Below are 22,991 nucleotides of genomic sequence, written 5' to 3'. Positions count from 1 at the left end.
GCCGCTAGAGAAAGCTGCTTTCTAACCTAGATCTGAGGCTCCTTCATTGAAATTTCAGCATCAACAGGGTATGCATGCATGCATGTATGTATGTATGTATGCATGTATGTATGTATGTATATGTGTGTGTATGTGTGTGTATGTAGGTAGGTATGTATGTATGTATGTATATATGTATGTATATATGTATGTATGTATGTATGTATGTATGTATGTATGTGTGTATGCATGCAGATTTTTTATGTTTTATTTTATGTATGCATTCTCTTGCATATAGTTTCATATCTAGACATGCTCATATATTCTTAAATGATAAAATTCTGGAAAGTTTTACAGATTTTTACAGTTCGAGTGATGGCTTGGAATTGTAGTCTTCGAGTCAGCTTTCTCCTTTCTGGTTTTGAGAAGCCTAATTTCTCAAGATTGGTATTTCTCAAGATTGGCAATGTGTTACATATCACAGTGCCCCAATAATTATAGGTATAAACTTGAACTTGTAATCTGGATAGAGAAGCTGTAGATTTCTCAATAGTTCAGCAGATATTTTCTTTTTCACTGATCTTTGGCTTTATGCTAACATCCGCTGGGCAGCTGATTTCCACAACAGTTTTTCTCTATCACAAATTACTATCAGGTCTATTGTATTTACATTTTACTGAAGTTTTCACAGGGACATTCCACCAGTACTCCTTTTGATTATGAGTGACTATGCTTCTACCATACTGTAGGTTCTTATTTCTTTGGCCTCGGGGTTATCCTTCCAACGGATCTCAATAAACAATGTTCTGACTACATCATGTCTCATCGGGAGATAATACCGTGATGACATTTTTAGACGACTGCTTATGGGTAATATCATCGGTATTAACTCCACCAAGTCTACATCGGTTATCACAGTTTACTGCTTTTCCTGTCCCTTTTTTGCATCAGGTATTTGGTTGATATGTATGTATGTATGTATGTATGTATGTATGTATGTATGTAAGCATGTATGTATGTATGTATGTATGTATGTATATTCAGTTTTATTTCAAAATTTCTTACCAATAGAGAAAGAGCCGGTTTCATTGGAATTTCAATATCAACAACAGAGTATTTTCATTTGTATGTATGTATGTATGTATGTATGTATGTATGTATGTATGTGTGTGTGTGTGTATCAACCAATTTGTGCAACTCTCGTGCACAAACACATACACATGAATGCATATACTTTCTCACACACGCACGAGTGCAAAGAGATGGTCGCACACATATCTACCCTTTTCTTTTCGCCACTGCCATCCCCACATAAAAGAACTACATCTAAGACCCATAAATCTTCAGCAGACATGATACTGACCAAAAACAAGAGGCAAAAGACTGAACCCTTAAAGAGGTCACGGATGGTTATTGCACACATATCTTGACACACAGAAACACACATTCAAGCAGTGAAACAAGTGTACCCACGCTACCACCCACACATGCACGCACACGTACACACCCATACAAATCTATAATTTATTCTTACCCTTACTTCTTCTTCTAAGCCTAAAATTCACCCACCGTAAAAAATTTCAAATTTTATTTAATTTGCTTTGCGGGAAGGACTGTTCCAACGAAGTCGCGTATTGTCCTTGCCTTCGAAACGCTGAGTAGATGGAACTGGGACAACTAACGAAGGGATATACTCTTTATGTTGCATGTCTCGTTTCTCTGTTTGTTTGTTTTTTTTCGTTGCTCGAAAAAAGTTCGTTTTCTGTTTTCGTTTTTATATATGCATTCATGTGTATGTGTTTGTGCACGAGAGTGCGAGTGTACGAGTGCACGCTCGCGCGCGTGCACGATCTAGTTTGCCTGTTCGTGTGGTTGAATCGGCTCCTTGAGTGAGTGCATATGTTTGCATGTGAGTGTGTGTGTGCATGAACGTGTAAGGGTTTTCCTATTCGAGTGCATTCCTGCATGTGCATGTATATGGTGGTTTTTCTGAATATGCAAGTATTTGCGTGTATGTTTGCGTGTGTATTCTTGTGTGTATTCCTTCTTCCGTTTGTGTGCGTGTTTGTGTGCGTGTGTGCCTGTGCAAGTATATGAGTGTTTGAGTGCCTGCGCATGTCTGAGTGTACGAGTGCTTGTGTATGCGCGGTGTGTGTGCGCTTCTGCATGTATGTGTGTATGTGCGTTTATATGTATGCGCATGTACTTACGCTTGTCTCTGTGTGTGCAATTGTGTATGCATAGTACGTGTATGTGTATGTGTGTGGCTGTGTGTTTACGCGTGTGTGTGCGCGCGTGTTTGTGTGTGAGCGCGCGTGTTTGTGTGTGTGCACGCATGTCCGTAAATACGCGTGTGTATCCGTGTATCGATGCGTGTCAGAATTTTACCTATTTACACGTATTTTTATAGGCTTACCTACATTCTGGTATCGTTCTAACCGTACCCTTTACATACTTGTCTATACCACCTGATACATTCCTCCTGCTTACTTACTTACCTACCAACCTACCTAACTACATGCCTACCATCCTACCTATCTACCTACCTACCCACCTATCTACATACATACATACATACATACATACCGGCTTGCCTGCCTGCCTACCCACACAGACACACCCATGTATGCATATTGCATGGGTGATAACAGTGGGGTGGTAATTCTACTCCCTACAATGTCTATTTTATAGAATAAATCAAACATAAAATAGGTAGATTGTGTGTATGTGTGTGTGTGAGAGAGAGAGAGCGCAGTGTAAGAGTGTATATGTGTGCGCGCGATATGTAAGTGTGTGTGTGTCTATCCATTTGTGGACGCACAAGCATAACCAGTTTAAATGTCGCTGAACTTCGAGAGAAATAACAAAAAATACTTACACGCAAGAAAGATACTCGAATGATTTTAAGATCTGAGAACACTTGGATGAGTTACATTCTGCGTAGCAACCAGCAACAACTGTCAAACAAAGAACAATGTTTATCATTATTATCCTTGATATTCACATGTAATACGTTAAGAGTTTCTTTTATATTATATATATAGATATGTATATATGTATATGTATATATCTATATCTTTATATGTGTGTGTGTGTGTGTGTGTGTGTGTGTGTGTGTGTGTGTGTGTGTGTGTGTGTGTATTTATATAATATAAAACAGAGCTGTGTAAATCTCGAAAAAAATTTTTTAATTTCAAAGGTAGGCAAATGCTGTGAGATAATGTGCTAGCCTATTGTCTTTAATTCATACTAATTCCTTAGCTTTTAGCTACCCTCTGCCTCAGATTACAAATATTTTGCATTGTTAAATTAGCTTTGTCAGAAAAAAAAATTGCATAATACTTATTGTGTAGTCTCTGGGCGTCGACATTTTTTAGGTTTCGTAGTTGTTCTGTAAATTTGTTAGAAGTTTCTTTAGTAATTTGCGTTGCTTTTAGCATTTGATGAAATTATGTGCTTTCAGGATGTTGTTCATTTTTGGGTCTCTAGTTAGTGAAGGAAGATTTTGCACAATAGTGTTGCATGCCTCATTATTTCTAGGGTTGTGAGTTAATATAAATAGTAGTGTTTTGAGATGAGGTATCGCGTTATGTTTTGTTGTCTTTAGTGTTTTTATGTCTAATTTCTTGGCACGCTTAATTCCATCGTCTATAAGTGAGGGTGGATATTGTCTTTCAATTAGTGTTGTTCTGAGGTTTTGAAGGCAAAGGTCCGAGTAGTCCTATCAGACACTATTGTGCAAATCCTTTTTGCCAAATTAAAGGGGATGTTTATTTTGATGTGTTTCGTGTGGCATGAGTTAAAAAGGAAATATTGCTTCGAATCCGTTGGTTTATGATAGATGTCAGTTATAATTCGGTTGTTGACTTTTTTTTATCATAGTGTTCAAAAATGGGAGCTGTTCTTTGCTATATTCCATTGTGAATTTAATGTTACGGTTTATATCATTTAATGTTGATTTGAATTCCAACTCCTTCCAAATGACAAAACAGTCATCCTGTATCTTTTCCAGTTTTTTCTTATATAATGGTGAAATGGATAACCATATTTTTACAGTGACACTTCATATATGGTGAATTCAAAATAATCCATTACAGGTTCGCAAGAACAGGGCCTGCTTTCGTTCCCATCACAATTCCGCGTTGCTTTGACGATAGTGTCATCAAATAGGAAATAATTGTTCTGGAGTATTGGGTTGGCAACTAAGTTCCCGCTGATTTTTTAGATTTTGGAATTTATTGCGTTTTTAAATTTTGGAATCTATTTTTTTTCAAGAATTCTATTTTTGAATCATTTTGGAATATATATTTTTTTTTCTAGCTAATTTTAGTTAATTTTTGTTGATTTTCAAATAATTAAAATGGATTGTCAAGTTAAGAAAAACGAGCATTTCCGACACCTCCTTCCTTTTGCTTTTAATCAAGGTTCTAAGACCGCAAAAGCTGCTCACGACATTTGTGCTGTGTATGGAGAGGGTGCCAAAGCTGAAAGAACCGCTCGTGATTGGTATGCCAAGTTCAAATGATGTAGGCTTCGAAGATGTCATGGAAGATGTGGTTGTATTGTTTATATCCCCACCGATATAAACTTACTGCTGGTGAAAGACTTGTAAAGACAGATGCAGTTGAGCTATATATATTTTCCAAGCGTCATTCAATGATGAGGGTTTCACTTATCACGCAACTCAGCTATGTTATCCATAGTTGTTTTAGATGAGTGAAGTAATCAACAAAGTATGTTTCACGAGGTGGTATCAAAATGTTCCCGGTCTAGTTTTGTAGTGCGCCAGTGGGTGCTAGCAGTGACCTTCATGAGGCAGTGTGCCAAATGACATCGCTGTGTTTACTTAGCAAGTTGCGAAATTTGGGTCTTTGTGATCACGTGTATGTTGTCAGCGATTTTGCCAACGTGAAATTTTGCGTTAAACTTGAAAAGTCTGTTACAGAGACATTGGGCATACTTCAGCAAGCTTACGGTGATGAGGTAATGGGTTGTATGCAATGTTTCGAGTGGTACGGGTGCTTCAAAAGCAATATCAACGTCTGAATTGAACATCCAGCGCGTCTCTGCCAAGTTTGTCCCTCGTTTACTGACCACTGGGCAGAAAGAACATCGTGTCGAAGTCTGTCAAGATCTCAGTTAGTGAGTCACTGATGACTCATCACACTGGTGATGAGATTTGGGTCTGCGGGTACGACCCTGGGACGGAGCAGCAGTCGTCACAATGGAAGAGCCATTCATCTCCACGACCGAAAGAGGCACGACAGAGCCGCAGCTCAATCAAGAGCATGCTCATCGATTTTTTCAACATCTGCGGTATTGTTTATTGAGAATTTCGTTCCCCAGGGCCAGACCGTCAATCGAGAGTTTTACTGCGACGTTTTGAAGCGTTTGAAGGAGAACATTCGGCGAAAGTGACCGGATCTGTGGAGCGCGAATAATTTGATTCTTCACGACGTAAATGCTCCCTGACACCAAGCTCTGGTATCGTTTTCGCACTCACTCTATGCGCCCGATTTAGTACTTCTATCTCTTCCTCAAGATGAAAATACAGTTCAAAGGTCAACGTTTTAACACCGCTGTCGAAATCAAAAGCGAATCGCAGAAGGTCCTCAAGTCGCTTACGGAAAACGACTTCCAGGCCGGATTCCAAAAGTGACAGGAACGGTAGATGACTACTTCGAAGTAGAGAATGTAAATAAGTTTTTTTTTTTTTTTTATTAAACGCTAGCATACCTGTGTTGTCAAAAATGCCGACAGTCTTACTAATGAGAGAAATCGCCGCATTAACACAGTGGAAGAAACCGTTGCTAGATGTCAGCAATCTAGTAAATTAACGTACAGAGAATTGAATCACTTAGAGAGATTCGGTTATATCGTCTTCACTGAAAATATTGTCACCTAATGTATGTGTTTATTTGTGTGTGTTTATGTGTGTGTGTGTTTGTGTATTATATATGTGTGTTACATATGCATAAACATAGGTATATACGCATATATATACATATAAATACACACTTGTATATATATATATATATAAATATAAATGTAAGTACATATATAAATACCTATGTATACAAATATATATATATATATATATATATATATACATACATGCATACACACACACACACACACACACACACACACACACACACACACACACACACACACATATATATATATATATATATATATATATATATATATATATATATATATATATATATATATATATATATATATATAAATCCCGTTCTATCTGTCTGTTTTTTTGTGTGCTTGTTGTTCATATTTGTGCGTATTGTTCATCCGATCACACTGAAATTTTAAACATGGATACATGAGAGAACGGGGCATTCTAAAGATTTTCAGAAATGTCAGTTTCAAAGTGAGAATCGCTATTTTTGTAATCGCTTTGTCCTGTTTCTTTCGCCATCCTGTTCATTAACCATCGTTCTAAACAATTCATTTCTACGTTTTCACATTTAAATGACAGATATATGTAAATAAAGCTTGCTATTTATAAATACAGTCTCATTTTGATTTAAATATTAGACCACGAACAACTGTATTCATTTCTGCGTTTTCACACGTTTGTAAGCGGCTAAAAGAATAATCGATATCACTCTAACTTTAATTAACTGTAATCAGCCACGTGCATCCGCGGTCAAATGTGTTCTTACGGCTATTTTTCGTGCAATAAACCAGCTGACAGGAAAAACTACTAGGAAAAGACAGTGAGCAAAAAAGTGAAAATAAAGCAAATAAATAACTGGTGATTACTCAATTCTCTGAAGATATTCTCAATAAAATTCAATTGAAAGTAGTAAAGACTAATTGATTGCTTATAAAACGTGAAAACATTTGGGGGGTTACATCTAAAACCTTGCCTAGTGTTTGTCATCCAATCATAAAAAATAAGCGGTATTGTTCAATTTTTGAGATACAATTGATTTGCAAAGAACATGTCTTATGTTATTTTATTGCACATTGTGTTATTTCACCCCCGAGTTTCGACTCTTTTTGTGTCAGTTTTTGAGAGAAGAAAGACTTCCTTGAGCATTTTTGCGCCTTTATTGAGTAGCAGTTCCTGTTTGCCTGTCCATCGGGTTATTAAAACTTCCATTTATATTTTTATTCGAAACTAATGTTACTTATCCCATAGTTCTTACTACTACGCCAGTGAAAATCGAAATAAAATATGTAAAGCAACAGTCGTCAAATGCAAAAGCCGAAGAACTGTTTATTGCTTAAATATCACTTGCAATATTCACTTTGGAGATAAAACAGCGTTCAGTCTGACGTATATGTGTCAACATTGTGCTTATCCTAATGTGAAAGTGTTTGAGTGCAAAACATTTAAGGTTAATTATGATGTCCGATTCCACTGGAAGTTGTATATATTTTGGGTTGAACAGCCTTCCTTCATTTTATTGACCTCATGACAATTTTGAAGAGGCTCACTGTGTTAAAATTCACTATCAGTCAACAGTTTTAGTCTCAGGAATCTTTAATGCCCTAACCAAAAATAACAACCCCATACAATCACCAAATATCTCCACAATTTAACACCGTCCAAGTTATATATATATATATATCGGCGGCGACTCCGACACTCGTGACGTTCGGGCTTAGCCCGAGTATAAATTTAGTAATGTGAACGTGTATTTTCAAGCTGATTCTGCCAACACTGACTTCAAATATGTAATTGCAGCCAATAACTCGGGATCCTTTTATTGAGCCTGGTCGCAGTTCATTCATTTTCGTTCAGCGTCTGACGGTCGTCTTAGAGGTGCTCTGTGTCAAAAAATATCATTCGTAGCAGACGTTCTCTCGACATCGTTCACACACACCTGACTCGGGCTCAGAAGTTACAGCCCAAGTTGTTATCTATAATCGTAAAAATTAACAGTAATTCGAATTCAATGTTTTCTTGAAACAATAAATTTCTTTAGGGATTAGGATTTAAATTCCAATCTATGAAAAATTTCCCTTCTACAAGATAAAGGAACGGAAAATTATCCAGTATCTTGGGCTAATACGAACGAGCCTGGTAGGTCTAAAGGACTACCTGGCATCTCTTTTCAAGATTACAGGCGACAGTCAGATCGCTGATGTTTGTTGTGCAATCCACTTTCGTTATTTGATTGCTGTTATTCTGTACGTCTGTGTGTAAAGTTCAGTTGTATTTTGCAGGGTTGCTTTATTTTTACCCTTAACTTAGAAATGGATAAACACATCGTACTAGATATAAAAAAGAGGCCATTTGGGGCTAAGAATATTGCAGAAAAACGTGAAATTCTTCAAGTAAGCAGGCCGACTCCTTCATTAAAAATTAAAGTTGGAACTCAAACATTTCAGATAAAATGGCATGAAAAGATTGATTGGCTTTGTGCAAGTAGCGTCATAGAGAAACAATACTGCTGACCATGTTCATTGTTTCAACCAAAAGTTAATCAGTCGTGGACAGATGGAGGCCATAATAATTATAAAAACACCCTAAGTGACTGTAAGCATCACGGTAAATCAGTGCGTCATTTAAGTAGTTATAAAAGCTTGAAAACTTTCGGACAGTACGATATTGTGATAGCTATTAGTGAGTTTGCTAAACTGGAAAAAGAACGGCATAACAAAGCAGCTGAAGAAAATAGACAATATTTAAAGCAGTTTACAAATACAATGTTATAGCTGTATAAACAAGAGTTGCCTTTACGTGGGCATAATAAAGGAAGTGACAGCCTTAATAGAGGAAATTACGGTGAACTTTGCTGAAATCGACAGTGTGTTTGTTTCTAGACTTTCTACTAAAGAGGGGTCGAAAAAGTTTTCAGGAGTCTCAAGCACAATACAAAATGACCTAATACAAGCGATTGGAAATTAGAAGCGAAGTTAATAAAGCTCCATTTATATCTGTACAACCAACGAAACTACAGACTGTGCAATGCATGCCTAACTGTCGATCGTAATAAGATATGTGTATGAAGACAAAACATGTGAACGATATCTTGAATTCTATGAAATCAGTGATGATAAAAGTACTACAAGACTGGTTGATGTGATCGCAACTGCGTTGAACTCCTTCAGTGACGCTATAGATAAATTAGTGAGCCATACTTACGACGGAGCAGCTGTAATGGCAAGAACACTAAACGAAGTACAGAGCAAGCTAAGGGATAATGGATTTAAACACGCACACTTCATTCACTGCTATGCACATAAACTTAACTTAGTGTTGAGTAAAAGTGCAGAGAAGGTGAGGGAGTAAAAATGTTTTTTCTCATTTATGCGCATTTAGTAAATTTACATCTTCCAGTACCAAGCGGAAAAACATTTTCTGACGGTTTAATGTCAGTATTCCATCACTTTGCGAAACAGGATAGTGCTTTAGATAAATCTATTGGCAAAGTCGGATAATATAACATTCATGTTTTTCTTCAATTGTTTTCATAACATACTTTCTCGGGCTAGAAAAGTCTTTGATATCCTACAGTGTAAGCTACTCGTCATAAAGCATGGCCAGAGTAGACTAAATGACTTCATTCATTGTGTTGAAAGTTATCGTAAGGACTAACATTATGAAAACATTCTGCGCGATACAGCTGCTGTCACTGAACAGGCAGATGAGCCCGATACACAAATTACAAAACTACCTATTTGAAATAGTTGATAACATTCTAATGTCCTTACGAGAGAGATTTTTCTGGCATTCGTGAGTATGCATTTCTTGAATTACTAGAGGTTAATTAAAAAGGTTGAAGAGCTTGCTAACTCATTTCCCGGGCAACATATGGACTCACTAGAAAACAAGTATCTCCGTATCTTTTAATGCAAGAGCTTAGTGAATGAGCTTAAATATATGTATATTGCCAGTGATTTCAAAAAGTGCAAGTCAATCAACTCCATTTTAGAATTACTGTATAAATTGCAGTTGACTTCCGCTATACCGGAATCCATTAAACTAATTAAGCTAGTGCTGACTATCCGCTTAACATCAGTCGCTAATGAGAGAAGTTTCGCTACGTTAGATAGAATCTGCTCATATCTGAGAGGCACAATGACCCAAGAACGGCTGTCTTCACTGGCTCGTATTTCCATCGAGTAAAGCATTTTAACATACTATATTCTGGTGCCTAAACATAAGTTCCACATTCAATTTTGAATCTAAATCTATCTATCTATCTATCTATCTATCTATCTATCTATCTATCTATCTATCTATCTATATATATATATATATGTACTACCTATTCTGTGCATGTATATGTGTGCGTGTGAGTGTATGCGCGTACGTATGTACGTGTCTATATGTGGATGTACGTATGTATTGTGGTATGACGTCAGTGACTGGGGAGCTGACCGGGAGGGCGAGTTGACCGGAAGAGGAACAAGGGCAGAGGGAGCCTCGATCGGGATTTCGTGCACTTTTCGAACGGGGTTGTTGTGAGGAGAGGACGTGTAAGCCACGGTCTAGGTTTGGGAGAAACTGCTGCCATTCCTAGTGTTCTTCGGGTCGGGGCAAGCTTCGAGGATCGGATACCGCAAGACAGACTCGCAGTCGACGAAAGGAAAACCGAGGTAAGGCGATTACATCTACTCGCACGCATACACCACAAGCTATTTCGGCCCCACGTGTAAAACTTCGCCGCGATGATAGCCAAGATTAGAATCGCCAGCGATGTGATCAGGCCTTTTAATGGCGAGGGAGATGTAATGGCCTGGATGCGGAAGATCAGGCTCGTGGCGAAACTGCAAGGGATAAGTGGCGAGTCTCATGGCGCTATGCTTGGAAGGGAGCGCCCTGACCCTGTATTTAGAAATGGACGAGGAAGAGAGGTTAAGTGCGGAGAAGATCGAACAGAGATTGAGAGAGGCGTATATGGAGAGCGATTACGCTGCCTTCGTTAAACTGGGAACTGTTAGATGGGGGGAGGGGGGAGATCAGGTGGACGAATACGCGGCGGAAGTGCGTAGACTGGCCACGCTGGCTGGGTTTACGGGAGAAGGCCTGGACAGAGCGGCGCGGCTGGCGTTTGTGAGTGGCTTCCCTGACGACAGAGGGATTCGATTGCAGCAGTTGCCTGGCGGGAGAAAGGTGGCGCTCAAGTCCATCCTAGGGAAAGAGGAGAGGATAAGGAAGGCCACCAGTTCCTACATCGACGACATATTGGTTGACGAGACTGTAGTGCCAGCCACCGAGGTAGTGAAACACCTGGAGAGGTTCGGGCTGATTGCGTTGCCGCCTGAGTCGATGGTGGGAGGAACTGCGCTGGGGCTGAAACTACAAAAAAACAGATCAGGCGAGCTGGTGTTCCGGAGAGGAAACGAGATCCCAGAGCTGAGTTCCAGCGTCAGCAGGAGAGAGTCTTTCTCGGTTTGTGAGAAGTTGATTGGACACTACCCGATCGCTGGATGGCTGCGCACTGCGTGCAGTTACACCAAGAGACGAGCAGAGGGGGAGAGTTGGGGTGACAAGGTGGGGGGGGGGCGACGGTGGCGATGATGCGGGAAATCCTAGAGAGGACGAGAGCGCAAGACCCGGTTAGGGGAAACTGGTATGTGCCCAAGACAGAATGCGGGACGGTTTGGTGTGATGCCAGCAGTATAGTGTTGGAGATTGAAGGTGCTGAGGAGGAGGATGCGGCCTGGCTACGGAAAGCGGACGACTTCAGCCACATCAATGTCGCCGATCTAGACGCGGTGCTGAAAGCGGTGAACTTGGCCCTGAGATGGGGGCTGCGCTCGATCGAGATCCGGACGGATTCGGCCACCGTGGTCGGCTGGGTAGGAACAGTGATTACCAGCGAGAAGAGAGTCCGGACGAAAGGAGCCGCGGAGATGTTGGTGAAACGCCGCCTAGGAGTTCTAGGAGGGCTGATCGCCGAGTTCGGACTGAAGCTGAACGTGGTTTTCGTGCCTTCGGAAAGAAACAGAGCGGACGCACAGACCAGGGTGAAAAGGGCGTGGCTGGAGGAACCGGAGGAAGCAAGGAAAGGGGTAGCGGCAGCGTGTCGGCTGGGTGACTCCGAACTGAAGGAGCTACATGCTATGCACCACTTGGAGGTGGATAGGACCCTGTATCTAGCGAAGATGATTGATGCTGACGTCACTAGGAGAAACGTCAAGAAAGTTGTCGCGAAATGTGACAGATGCCAGTCCATTGACCCCGCCCCGGGTGGGCATGAGCAAGGGAACCTCTCAGTAGAGCGCAACTGGAGGAGACTAGCTGTGGATGTGATGCACTACCGTCAGGGAATGCATCTCAGCATGGTCGACTGCGGGCCGGGCCGGCTGGCCATTTGGAGGGAGCTGAGGACAGGCATTGCTGATGAGATTGCCCGCATTTTGAACGGGATATTCTTGGAGAGGGGTCCCGTGGAAGAACTGCTAATGGACAACGGGGCGGCGTTTCGTTCGGAAGCGTTGGGGGGAGATGCTTGACTGGTGGAAGGTGCGACGATTATTCAGAGCGGCGTATAGGCCGAGCGGCAACGGAATCGTTGAGAGGCACCATCGGACGATCAAGGGCATGGCTGAAAGGGGGCACATTTCGCCCCTGGAAGCGGTCTACTGGTATAACATGTCTCCCCGATCCGGACAAGCGAAAGAGTCTGTGGCGCACAGAGCAGTGTTCAAGTATGAATGGAGTTCTGCGAAGAAGAGAAAGGACCCGCCGGCGTGAAAGTAGGGGAGGAAGTTTGGGTCAAGCCGCCGAAAGCACGCTACACATCACAATGGGGCAGGGGAAGAATAACAGCGGTCAATTCCAGAAATTATGTATCCGTGGATGGAATGCCGCGTCACGTGCTGGACCTGCGCAGGATAGCCACTTCCTCGGGTGAAGAGCGCGATGGAAACGAGGCACCTGGCTTGAGAAGATCTCGACGTGTAGGGCGCCCGCCCGGTTGGATGGCGGACTTCGAATTGGAGTAGGGGTGAACGTGATCTTTAAGATCAGGGTGGCGTGTGGTATGACGTCAGTGACTGGGGAGCTGACCGGAAGGGCGAGTTGACCGGAAGAGGAAGAAGGGCAGAGGGAGCCTCGATCGGGATTTCGTGCCCTTTTCGAACGGGGTTGTTGTCAGGAGAGGACGTGTAAGCGACGGTCTAGGTTTGGGAGAAGCAGCTGCTATTCCTGGTGTTCTTCGGGTCGGGGCAAGCTTCGAGGATTGGATACCGCAAGACAGACTCTCAGTCGACGAAAGGAAAACCGAGGTAAGGCGATTACATCTACTCGCACGCATACACCACATGTATATAAAGTATATATACATGCGTATACAAGGGCGATAAGACATACAGATACACGTATATGTGGGTATGCACGTATCCATACACAAATGAGTACCAGTTATGTGTGTAGATATTAATATATATAAACATCTGTATGAATGAAAATGTATATATATATATATATATATATATATATATATATATATATATATATAAAGCAGTGGTATACTGTCAGCTTAACGTGACAGTCCCAATAAGGGAATCATTCTGCTGCTATTTAGCCCTAGGAAGCTGGACCGCTTCCTGTCGGCCTTGACACATTTCCTGTGTCCTTATGTTTATAAGGGGGAGACAAGCACCTCCATCCAGCCTAGCCTGCATTCAGGGACATGTTTCTGAGTCTTTGCTCGTCATAAGCTTGGACACAGGAAATGTGTCAAGGCCGACAGGAAGCGGTCCAGCTTCCTAGGGCTAAATAGCAGCAGTATGATTCCCTTATTGAGACTGTCACGTTAAGCTGACAGTATACACTGCTTAAGTCTCTCTGTGAGATTTATAATTAGATCATTTCTAATATATATATATATACATGTCTAATGCATATATATGTACACATATATTTATTCTACTACTAATACTACTGACCTGTCCAGCCATCCTAGTTCCTTTCTCTACCCTATCATTTAGACTCCATCATTGCAATTGACACTCCTTAAATATTTATATATCTCCCTCCACAATCCCCCCATTCCTTCTATCTTTCTACACTCTAATATCTTTCTCTCTATTTCACCCTTATCCTCTTGTTCCGACTTTCTTGTTATATTCACTGACCATTCTGGTACACTTTCCCTTATCTCTATTTTTTGTATTCCTTTTTCTTTTCTTTTCTTTATTCCTTTCATTATTTTCTTATTCCCTTTTCTTCTATTTCTCCTCACTTTTTTTCTCTTCCTTTATTCCTGTTTTCGATTTGACCCTACTAATAATACATCCCTTGCTTTTAGGTCAGTAACACTGTGTATAAACTCTGTATTTGGAATAACCAATTTCAAAGACTGTTGGATTTTACTCATAGGGAATTGGAATCTTAATAATGGATTTACAAAGGCAATGACCTATCTTAAAGACTTTTGGATTTCACTCACAAGGTATTGCTCGTATGTATACCATTGTGCCTAAACAGTGGATTTACAAATACAATATCCCTACATTCACTCTCTATTTCCTATCTTAAGTAAACTAACTATTGCTTAAACATCCTCTCACACCATCTCCGATGAAGGGATATAATAAATATCCTGGAAACAGCTGTGAGACCTTCTATTTATAAATGTTCAATATTATTCACAGCATTAGTTTTTTTTTATCTCATTACGAAATCCTTATATTCACTCGCTGATATATGACCTACGTTGGACCTCTTATTCACATAATCACCGAACCTGGAGCATATCCACACATGGTCTATCCACAGCACTTACTCAGCATTACCTGAAACCTCTGAGTCTAATTGTCACCACCTTCGCTCATAACATATACATCTATATATATCAATATCAATCAATATATATATATATATGTGTGTGTGTGTGTGTGTGTGTGTGTGTGTGTGTGTATATATATATATATATATATATATATATATATATATGTATATGTGTGTATCTGTCCGATGAACGGGAACGTGAAACTCAGAGTAACGATTTTTTTGTTATATTTCTGCTGCTTTTAAATAAAGCATATTACTCTACCTCTGGTATTTGAGTACTCTTTTTTCCACCTTGTTGCACATTTCATGTGCTTACTCCGGTATATATATATATATATATATATATATATATATATATATATATATATATATATATATGTATGTATATATATATATATTAATAGACACAATGCGTCTATTAAAAATAGCTTAGTATCTATTTGATTTAGGGGAAACATGGTACTACCTAATCTTCCGTACACATGTTTCAACGAAAATCGCTACAGAATTTTTGCTGCTTTAGACAAATATTTCCCTAAATCAAATACAGGGTGCGGTGAATAAATTGTCGTCTAAATTACGCAAAAATGAAAATAACACTGACATCTCCTTTTAACAGATACAGGGTGGGCTAAAGAGGACGGGCGTTTTTGAAATAACTATTACTCAGCCCCAGGGAGAGGGACATATGTCCGACAGGTACCATTCGGTCCGTGGTGTCTTAGCATTTTTTTCTTTCCTGGTGAAGCTATAGCGCTGTGGACGATAAAGCATCGCGTTTTTGCCGACGACAGTTACGTGAAGAATAACGAGTCTGTCACAATAGTTCAGTGTGAGTTTCGGCGCCACTTCAACTGTCACTGAAACCAGGCTGTTCCCACCTGTAACACAATCTTACGTTGGGGGGATGCACTTTGTACACGAGGTACACTAATGAATAGGAGACCAGTGGGGTCGCCATGAACGGTACGGACCCTGGAAAATGTGGAATGCGTCAGACAAGCTTTGATACGGAGTCCGAATCGCTCTGCTCGGAGGCATTCCACTGAACTTGGCATCAGTAATCGATCGGTAAGGCGTATTTTGCACGAAAACTTGCATTTCCACCCGTACAAATTGGTCATTGGGCAACAGTTGACACCATGGGACTATGCACAGTGGTTTAATTTGCACGTCAGATGGAAGCAATTTTTTCGGCAAATGACAACCACATTTTGATGAAGCACGTTTTTATCTCAGTGGTATGATAAATCAACAGAATTGTCGTTATTGGGCTCTTGAAAATCCGAGAAAACTTCACGAAAGACGACTGCATAGCCCAAAAGTGACGGTCTGGTGTGCTGCTGGAAAAGCTGCCATCATTAGTACTTAATTCTTTTGAAGACTATAATGGAAATGCAGTTACTGTGAACTCCGAGCGTTGCATCAAGATGTTAAACAACTTCGTTATGCCTATTCGACATGTATGGTTTCAGCAGGATGGGGCGACGGCCCACAGCATCAATGGACATTCTTCGCCCTTTCTTCAGTGACCGCCTCATTTCCAGTTTTTCTGATATTCCTTGGCCCCCTTGGTCCCCTGATTTGTCCATGTGTGATTTTTTTCTTGTGGTGAAACTTCAAGGCACGTGTGTATGCGCAATTTGAAGGAGGCTATTCGCTTGGAAGTCACCCAAATCGACAGAGCAATGCTGGAGTGAGTTGAGGTCAATTTCCAAGACTACCTTCAGAAATGCATCAATGAAAACGGACACCACATGATGGATGTTGTTTTCCACACTTGATTTTGACAAATTCTAATTTAATACAAACACATTATTTACATTATTTACATTTGACGGATATTTGTCCTCATCTTGTTTGTTGTTAACACAACGTTTCGGCTGATACACCCTCCAGCCTTCATCAGGTATCTTGGCGAAATTTCGAACCTGGGTTCTCATTCCTAAGGTATTTATGGTGTCATTATTATTATTATTATTATTATTATTATTATTATTATTATTATTATTAAGGTCACTGCCTGGAATCGAATTCGGAATCTTGAGGTTAGTAGCCCGCGCTCTTAACCACTACGCCATATACCCGTTTGTTTGCAGCTAAAGTTAATGATTTTGTGAATTTTCAAAAAATATCCGTCCTATCTGCCCCAGCCTGTGTATTTACCATAATCACATAAAAATATCTTGAAATACCAAAGAGCAAATTTATTCAATAAAATCGCCACTGACTTCAACCACTGCTTCCAGACGACTTCGTAATCTCCTGCAACTCTTCTGGGCTGTCTCCTTGATTAAGCTGGTGAATGCTGCCACAATCCTTACCTTCAGTTCATCTTTGATGTTACAAGGAGTTTTATTGGTCTCTCGCTCAAATGCACCCCACAATCAGGTGGGTGGGGGAGTCTGGGGAGTTGGGTGACCAGATGTTATGGGAGATGTGGTTGCAGAAATTGTCTGACAGCCATGACTGGGTTTTCCTGCTTGTGTGGCATGGAGCAGAGCACTGTTTGTCAGACATAGGGTTTTCCAGCATCTCAAGATGCTTACATGCATACTTTCGCACAATGCAGTAACCTAATTAATAATTATAATTCACCTTAAGGTATGGTTGAATTAAATTTAGTTCTAACCTCCTCATTCTTATAAACACCAAGTAGCTATTTAATTCGCTATGTGAACGTCTGAGCGCCAAAATACACATGTGCGTATGCTTACATCTTCGTGGATGCTTGTATAAGCGAGTGTACATGCGCGCGCGTGTGCGTGCGCACTAAAACTTGTGTTAGAAGCAGCTCTACTAATGTAAACATTATCAATGTTACAAACTTAATGTATGCTTCTTGTTTAATCGCTTTTAGGCTGCAATATTTCGTCTACGAAAAGGTCACTTTATGACAACACTATGTCTTAAAGAGACTTTTTCCTGGATGAAATACCGCAACCTAAACGTGTTTAAACAAAACAAAACACACTCGTACATTAAGTTTGTGACTTTGATAATGTTCACACACACACACACACACACACACATGTATATACTTAAAAAATTAGATAAAGTTGAAACTTTACATTTTTAACTATAATTTCTGATTTGTATGGACTATCACTACAGTTGTTTCGATACATCTAGCATCAAGGGAATCAATAAGTGACATTCAACATATTTGACCGATTTTGTGTGGCAACGTAAGCAAGATAAAATTAAGTATAACATAACTTGGTCCTTAGTAAGGCACGCAAAACCATAAGATATCATTTCCAGGATACCGACTCTGCTTCGAGGAATCCCTGTCTATTCTGTGGACCAATGAGAAGATCATCAATTGAATTTCTGAAAGACTCTCAAGATGCCTACATGCATATAAATGTGCTTTCGCACAATGCAGTGGGAATGAATTTGAGTAACTGTTAACATAATTTACTTTAAGATATGGTTGAATTAAGTTTAGCTCTAACATTCTTATGAACACCAAGTTAATAACTTGCTATGTGAACGTGTATGCATCAAACCACATGTGTGCATATGCTTACAACTTCGTGGATGCTTGTATAAGCGAGTGTACATGCGCCATGCAGGTTGCGCGAGGGCGTTTATACATCTATAGCAGTTAACGGTTATTTTTAATACTTTTCTCGCTGTATTGCATGTTCGTTTCTTTTTTGCATCTGTTATTTTATTATTGATCTTCTATATAAATGAAGATATGTCCTTTAATTTGCTGCTTTTCTTCACACGAAATGAAAAGATACATTGTGAAACTGTTATTTTAACGAGTTATATCTATTTATCACCCGAAGAGACCCATCTGGACCGCCGGGTGCTCCTGAACCAGTTAAGTATCTCACACGTGAGGGATCGATGCTAGATTTGTCGAAAAAATTGTAGTGATTAATAAAAATTCTCGTATCTTTCATTTTCCCTCTTTCATTTACCATATACATAATGGACACTGTGAAAGTGACCGTTCTTTACAGGTATAAACCATTTGTTTTATTTTATATATATATATATATATATATATATATATATATATATATATATATATATATATATATATATATGAAGTGTTTGGGGGCTGATGGAGGGGTAGCACCTTTGTAGGAAGACAGACGTCTCGCCCTCTGCAGATGGTCTGACTACCTTGGTCCCCACATCAGTCTCAGCTCGTACATATGGCTCCTAGTAGCTGCCGAGCATAGCAGCGGCCACACCCCGGGCAACAGTGTCGTCTCGCCGCCCAAACTATGTATGGGTACCCATCTGGTGGACTCCAGTTGGGAATGGGGAAAACCATTCCCCCTTGTGTCAAGTGGTCACCGGCCTTATGTTAAAGGGCGTGCAAACTGCGACATGGCGGTGAACGGTCTTTCAGGGCGGAAGAACTGTCATGAAAGTTCAGGGATCTCAACCCTGGTGCGGAAAGATGCTGACAACCTACCGCACTACATATTCGAGATTGTTATCATGATTTCAAGCCTTAGATTGCCAGATATCACATTGGAAGGTGAGACCCGCGGGCCTGAAGATGTGTCAAATGCCACCGCGGAAGAGGTTTATGCTTCTCCAAGTACATCTAGTCAACTAGGTGATGACGGAGGTGGGTTAAACCCAAGTACTGGACACCTTCCTCCCGACGGTCCTGGTGTGAAACGGGGGAATATTCACCTACGTAAGGAGTTGATCATTGCCACATTGAATGTCAGAGGACCCATCACGGGGAAGCTAAACGTGATAACATCTGAGATGAAGAGATGTGGAGTGAGTGTCCTCGGGCTGTCGGAACACAGGTTGAACGGTCAGGGAAGATTCACAGCACAGAGTGGAGACACGGTCTTCTTCTCAGGAAGGGAGACTGGTCGACGTAATGGAGTGGGATTTTGACGTCCAGAGAGGTGACCCCATCAGTCGTGGGATAAATCCTGTCAATGACAGAATCGTAACCATACGGATGAGGGGTCACTCTCTAAAGACTATACTCAACCAGGTTTACGCACCAACGAGCGAAGCATGTGAAGAAGAAATGCAGCATTTCTATGATGTTGTTCAGCAGACCCTGGACAATGTTCCACGGACAGATGTCATTATCTTGGTGGGAGATTGGAATGCCAAGGTGGGGAAGAGCATTACCAACAGTTCGAGTGTAGGCCAACACGGGTTGGGGGAGAGGAATGAAAGAGGACAGGATCTGGTTGACCTTTGTATCACCAACTAGGTTGTTGGTAACACCATCTTCCAGCATCACCCGAGAAGGTTGTACACTTGGACCAGTCCAGGAGACCGGTTTCGAAACCAAATTGACTACATCCTGATTCAAGGACGATGGCGGTTGGCACTCAAGAATATAAGGACACGACCAGGGGCAGACTGCGGAAGCGATCACCAACTGTTGTATGCAACGATTAAAATCCGGATGAGGTCACGGCGAAAGCAGACGAAAAGAACATGGTACAACGTCACAAAGATCCTGGAGGCTTTCAGTGTCGAGATGCAGAATAGCAGAATATATATATATATATATATATATATATATATATATATTAGAGGAAAAAAGGATAACAAAAACCAAGGCAGGACGAGTATCTCAAGTCATTTAGAATATCTGAGTAAGGTGAATTTGAGATGATTAATTAGTTAATTAATTATTTATTGGATGTCTTAGAGTTGTTTCTGGGATATCCCAAGTGATAGGTTAGAATCTCCATTCACTTGGTATTCCGTTATCAGAGACAAGGTGAGTATTTATGAAAGTTATAGACAGGGAGCTCACTCAGAACTCATATCTGTCTATCATGATGTCTATCATTCTCACTCTATATACCAACTCGGACCAAATTCATACTAGTTTACCACTTGATTTATTCCTTCAAAATGAACGCAACATTCAAAATACTGCCAAAATACTGCCTGGATTTACCTGAGATTATACTTAAAGACCTATACTATCACGGAAGTACTGACCAACCTCCATACCTTCTGGAAGAAGATCAGATGTGAACTTTATTCTCCTGCCTGTATTCTTCTATCTACTGTTTTTACTCATTATTCTTCTATCTACTATTCTATAAATTGTGAATTCCCTGTTTAGAACTTTCATACATACCTTGTCTCTGATGACGGAATATCCAGTGTATGGAGATGCTAACCTATTACTTGGAATATCCCAGGAACAGCTCTAATACATCCAATAATTAATTAACCAACTAATGAATTACCTCAAATTCACCTTACTCTAATCAAATTATTCAGAATGACTTGAGGTCCTTGTCCTGCTTTGGTTTTTGTTGTCCTTTTCCCTTTAATATATATCTACTAACTCGAAAGCCTATTACGATCCCTAGATCCAGCCTCAGCAGTGAACTTGGAACTTAACGGATGACCAATTATAGCACTTACACAACGTGCCTATTCGTTTAGATCACCAGTGAACCAAACCCCTCATATTCTTTACACACACACATATACATATGCACACACACACACACACATATCTATATATATAATAAAACGAAAACGAAAGGTGTATGTGTATATGTGTGTGTGTGTGTGTGTGTGTGTGTGTGTGTGTGTGTGTGTGTGTGTGTGTGTGTGTGTGTGTGTGTGTGTGTGTGTACAGACCTTTTACTTGATCTTCCTTAAAATCAATATTTTTCATCCGATTTCGTTCACGCTTGGAACATACATTACTTATGTACCAGAGATGGTCATAAACTCTTCAAATTTTCCACATAATGAGTAATGCCACCCCTGAGGGACGAAAACAACTTCTCATAGGTAAATAACAAATACCAACGGTCGTTGCTTCAAGGGACATTACTCTTTATTATGTAGTTATACTACTTTCACTTCGCCTTCTACTAGTATTTTTACAATGCTCATTCACTGCAAACCACTGATATTTGGACATTAGCACTTCCTTCAGGTAACCATTCAATTTAAATCAATTTCTAATTATCTTTTAAATACCTTCACAAATTAATCCATATTATATATATTCTCTGCTTTTACTCATATCAAGTTGCGACTGTTATACAGTTTTTACAATGTCCATTCACTGCAAACAGCCGATATTTGCACGTTAGCACTTCCTTGAGGTAGTCACACAATTTAAATGAACTTTTAGTTAGTTTTTAAATGCCTTAAGACACTGCTTAGCCAGAATGTGTCTCAAACCTTCCTAAGGCCACTGTGACAATTTTCTGATCCCTCTCAACAAACAATAGTACGACAAGCATCATTCAGGCATTCGACTTAACCCCGCTCTACCTTCACTTTGTAAATAACTATTCAATGCCACCTAGGAGAAAGAGAGCTCGCATTGGAAGACTGTCCAATGCTGCTGTCAAAGCCAGAAGATACTGGGATAACGAAACTCAAGCCCAGAGGTCCCACAGACTGTTCCAGCAGGTTGCCTACAATGCCACTGCCCGTACTGTACACGCACATGCAACTTCTGCAACCGTTAAAGCTTCAAAGTGAAAAGAAGAGCTTGTGGCCTGCTGAGCCCGTCATGCTGCAACTATTGCTACCGCCAGGGCTACCGAGTCACTTCAACAATGAACTATACCGTTGGCGCGTCTTGCCAAAAATGTCGCCTACAAAGCAGCCCTACAGTAGTTACTCCTCTACTACAATCTTCACATCTACGCCAAACTGTAGCCGTTAACAGTCATACTTCCTACAAGCATTTCATTGATATTTTGCTTCAATTCTGTGATTGCTGTTAACAGTACATTACCGTCAATGACCTTTCTTACTTCACACACGCTGTTCACTCATAAGCATGCTCTGACATTTATTAATGGACATGCCATTATTCTATTTGTGTATTTGCTATAAATGTTTGCTTTTGTTTATCATACATGACTTTCATCGAAAAAAGCTGCGATGTGGTTGTATCAGGCATTACGAGTAGGATTCCTAATGCCTACTGCAATTGCGATCTCATTTTATGGACTTTCATTTATTACTAACTGCTAAATTTGTGCTCAAAAAACTTTATCCATTACCTAAGTTGCTTAATACCATATAATAAACTGCTAACGAAATTGGTAATTATACATTTTACGTTTGGGAACTAATTCAACTTAAACTGTCCAAAGAAGTAAACCATTATAATAAATTATACCATCCAAACGACAGGTGCGTTTGCTTGTATATATGTATATATATATATATATATATATATATATATATATATATATATATATATGACGTGACTGTGGTAAGAATCTTGCTTCCCAACCACATGGTTCTGGGTTCAATCCCCACTTGACCAGATGTTTGT

General features: G+C 40.2%; 1 protein-coding gene across 1 annotated transcript in view; it reads right to left on the bottom strand.

Annotated features, from left to right (window-relative positions):
* The window catches only part of LOC106879637 (uncharacterized), a 209,198-nt gene that overhangs the window by 156,756 nt on the left and 29,451 nt on the right, over window positions 1-22,991 (bottom strand). The window contains exon 2 of the mRNA XM_089361587.1: window positions 2,858-2,936. Within this exon, the coding sequence (XP_089217713.1) occupies window positions 2,858-2,936 (79 nt within the window). The remainder of the gene's footprint in view (window positions 1-2,857; window positions 2,937-22,991) is intronic.

The sequence above is a fragment of the Octopus bimaculoides genome, chromosome 13, assembly GCF_046866305.1.
Source record: "Octopus bimaculoides isolate indiv1 chromosome 13, ASM4686630v1, whole genome shotgun sequence".
NCBI lineage: Eukaryota > Metazoa > Mollusca > Cephalopoda > Octopoda > Octopodidae > Octopus > Octopus bimaculoides.
This window is presented reverse-complemented; position numbering and strand designations above follow the sequence as displayed.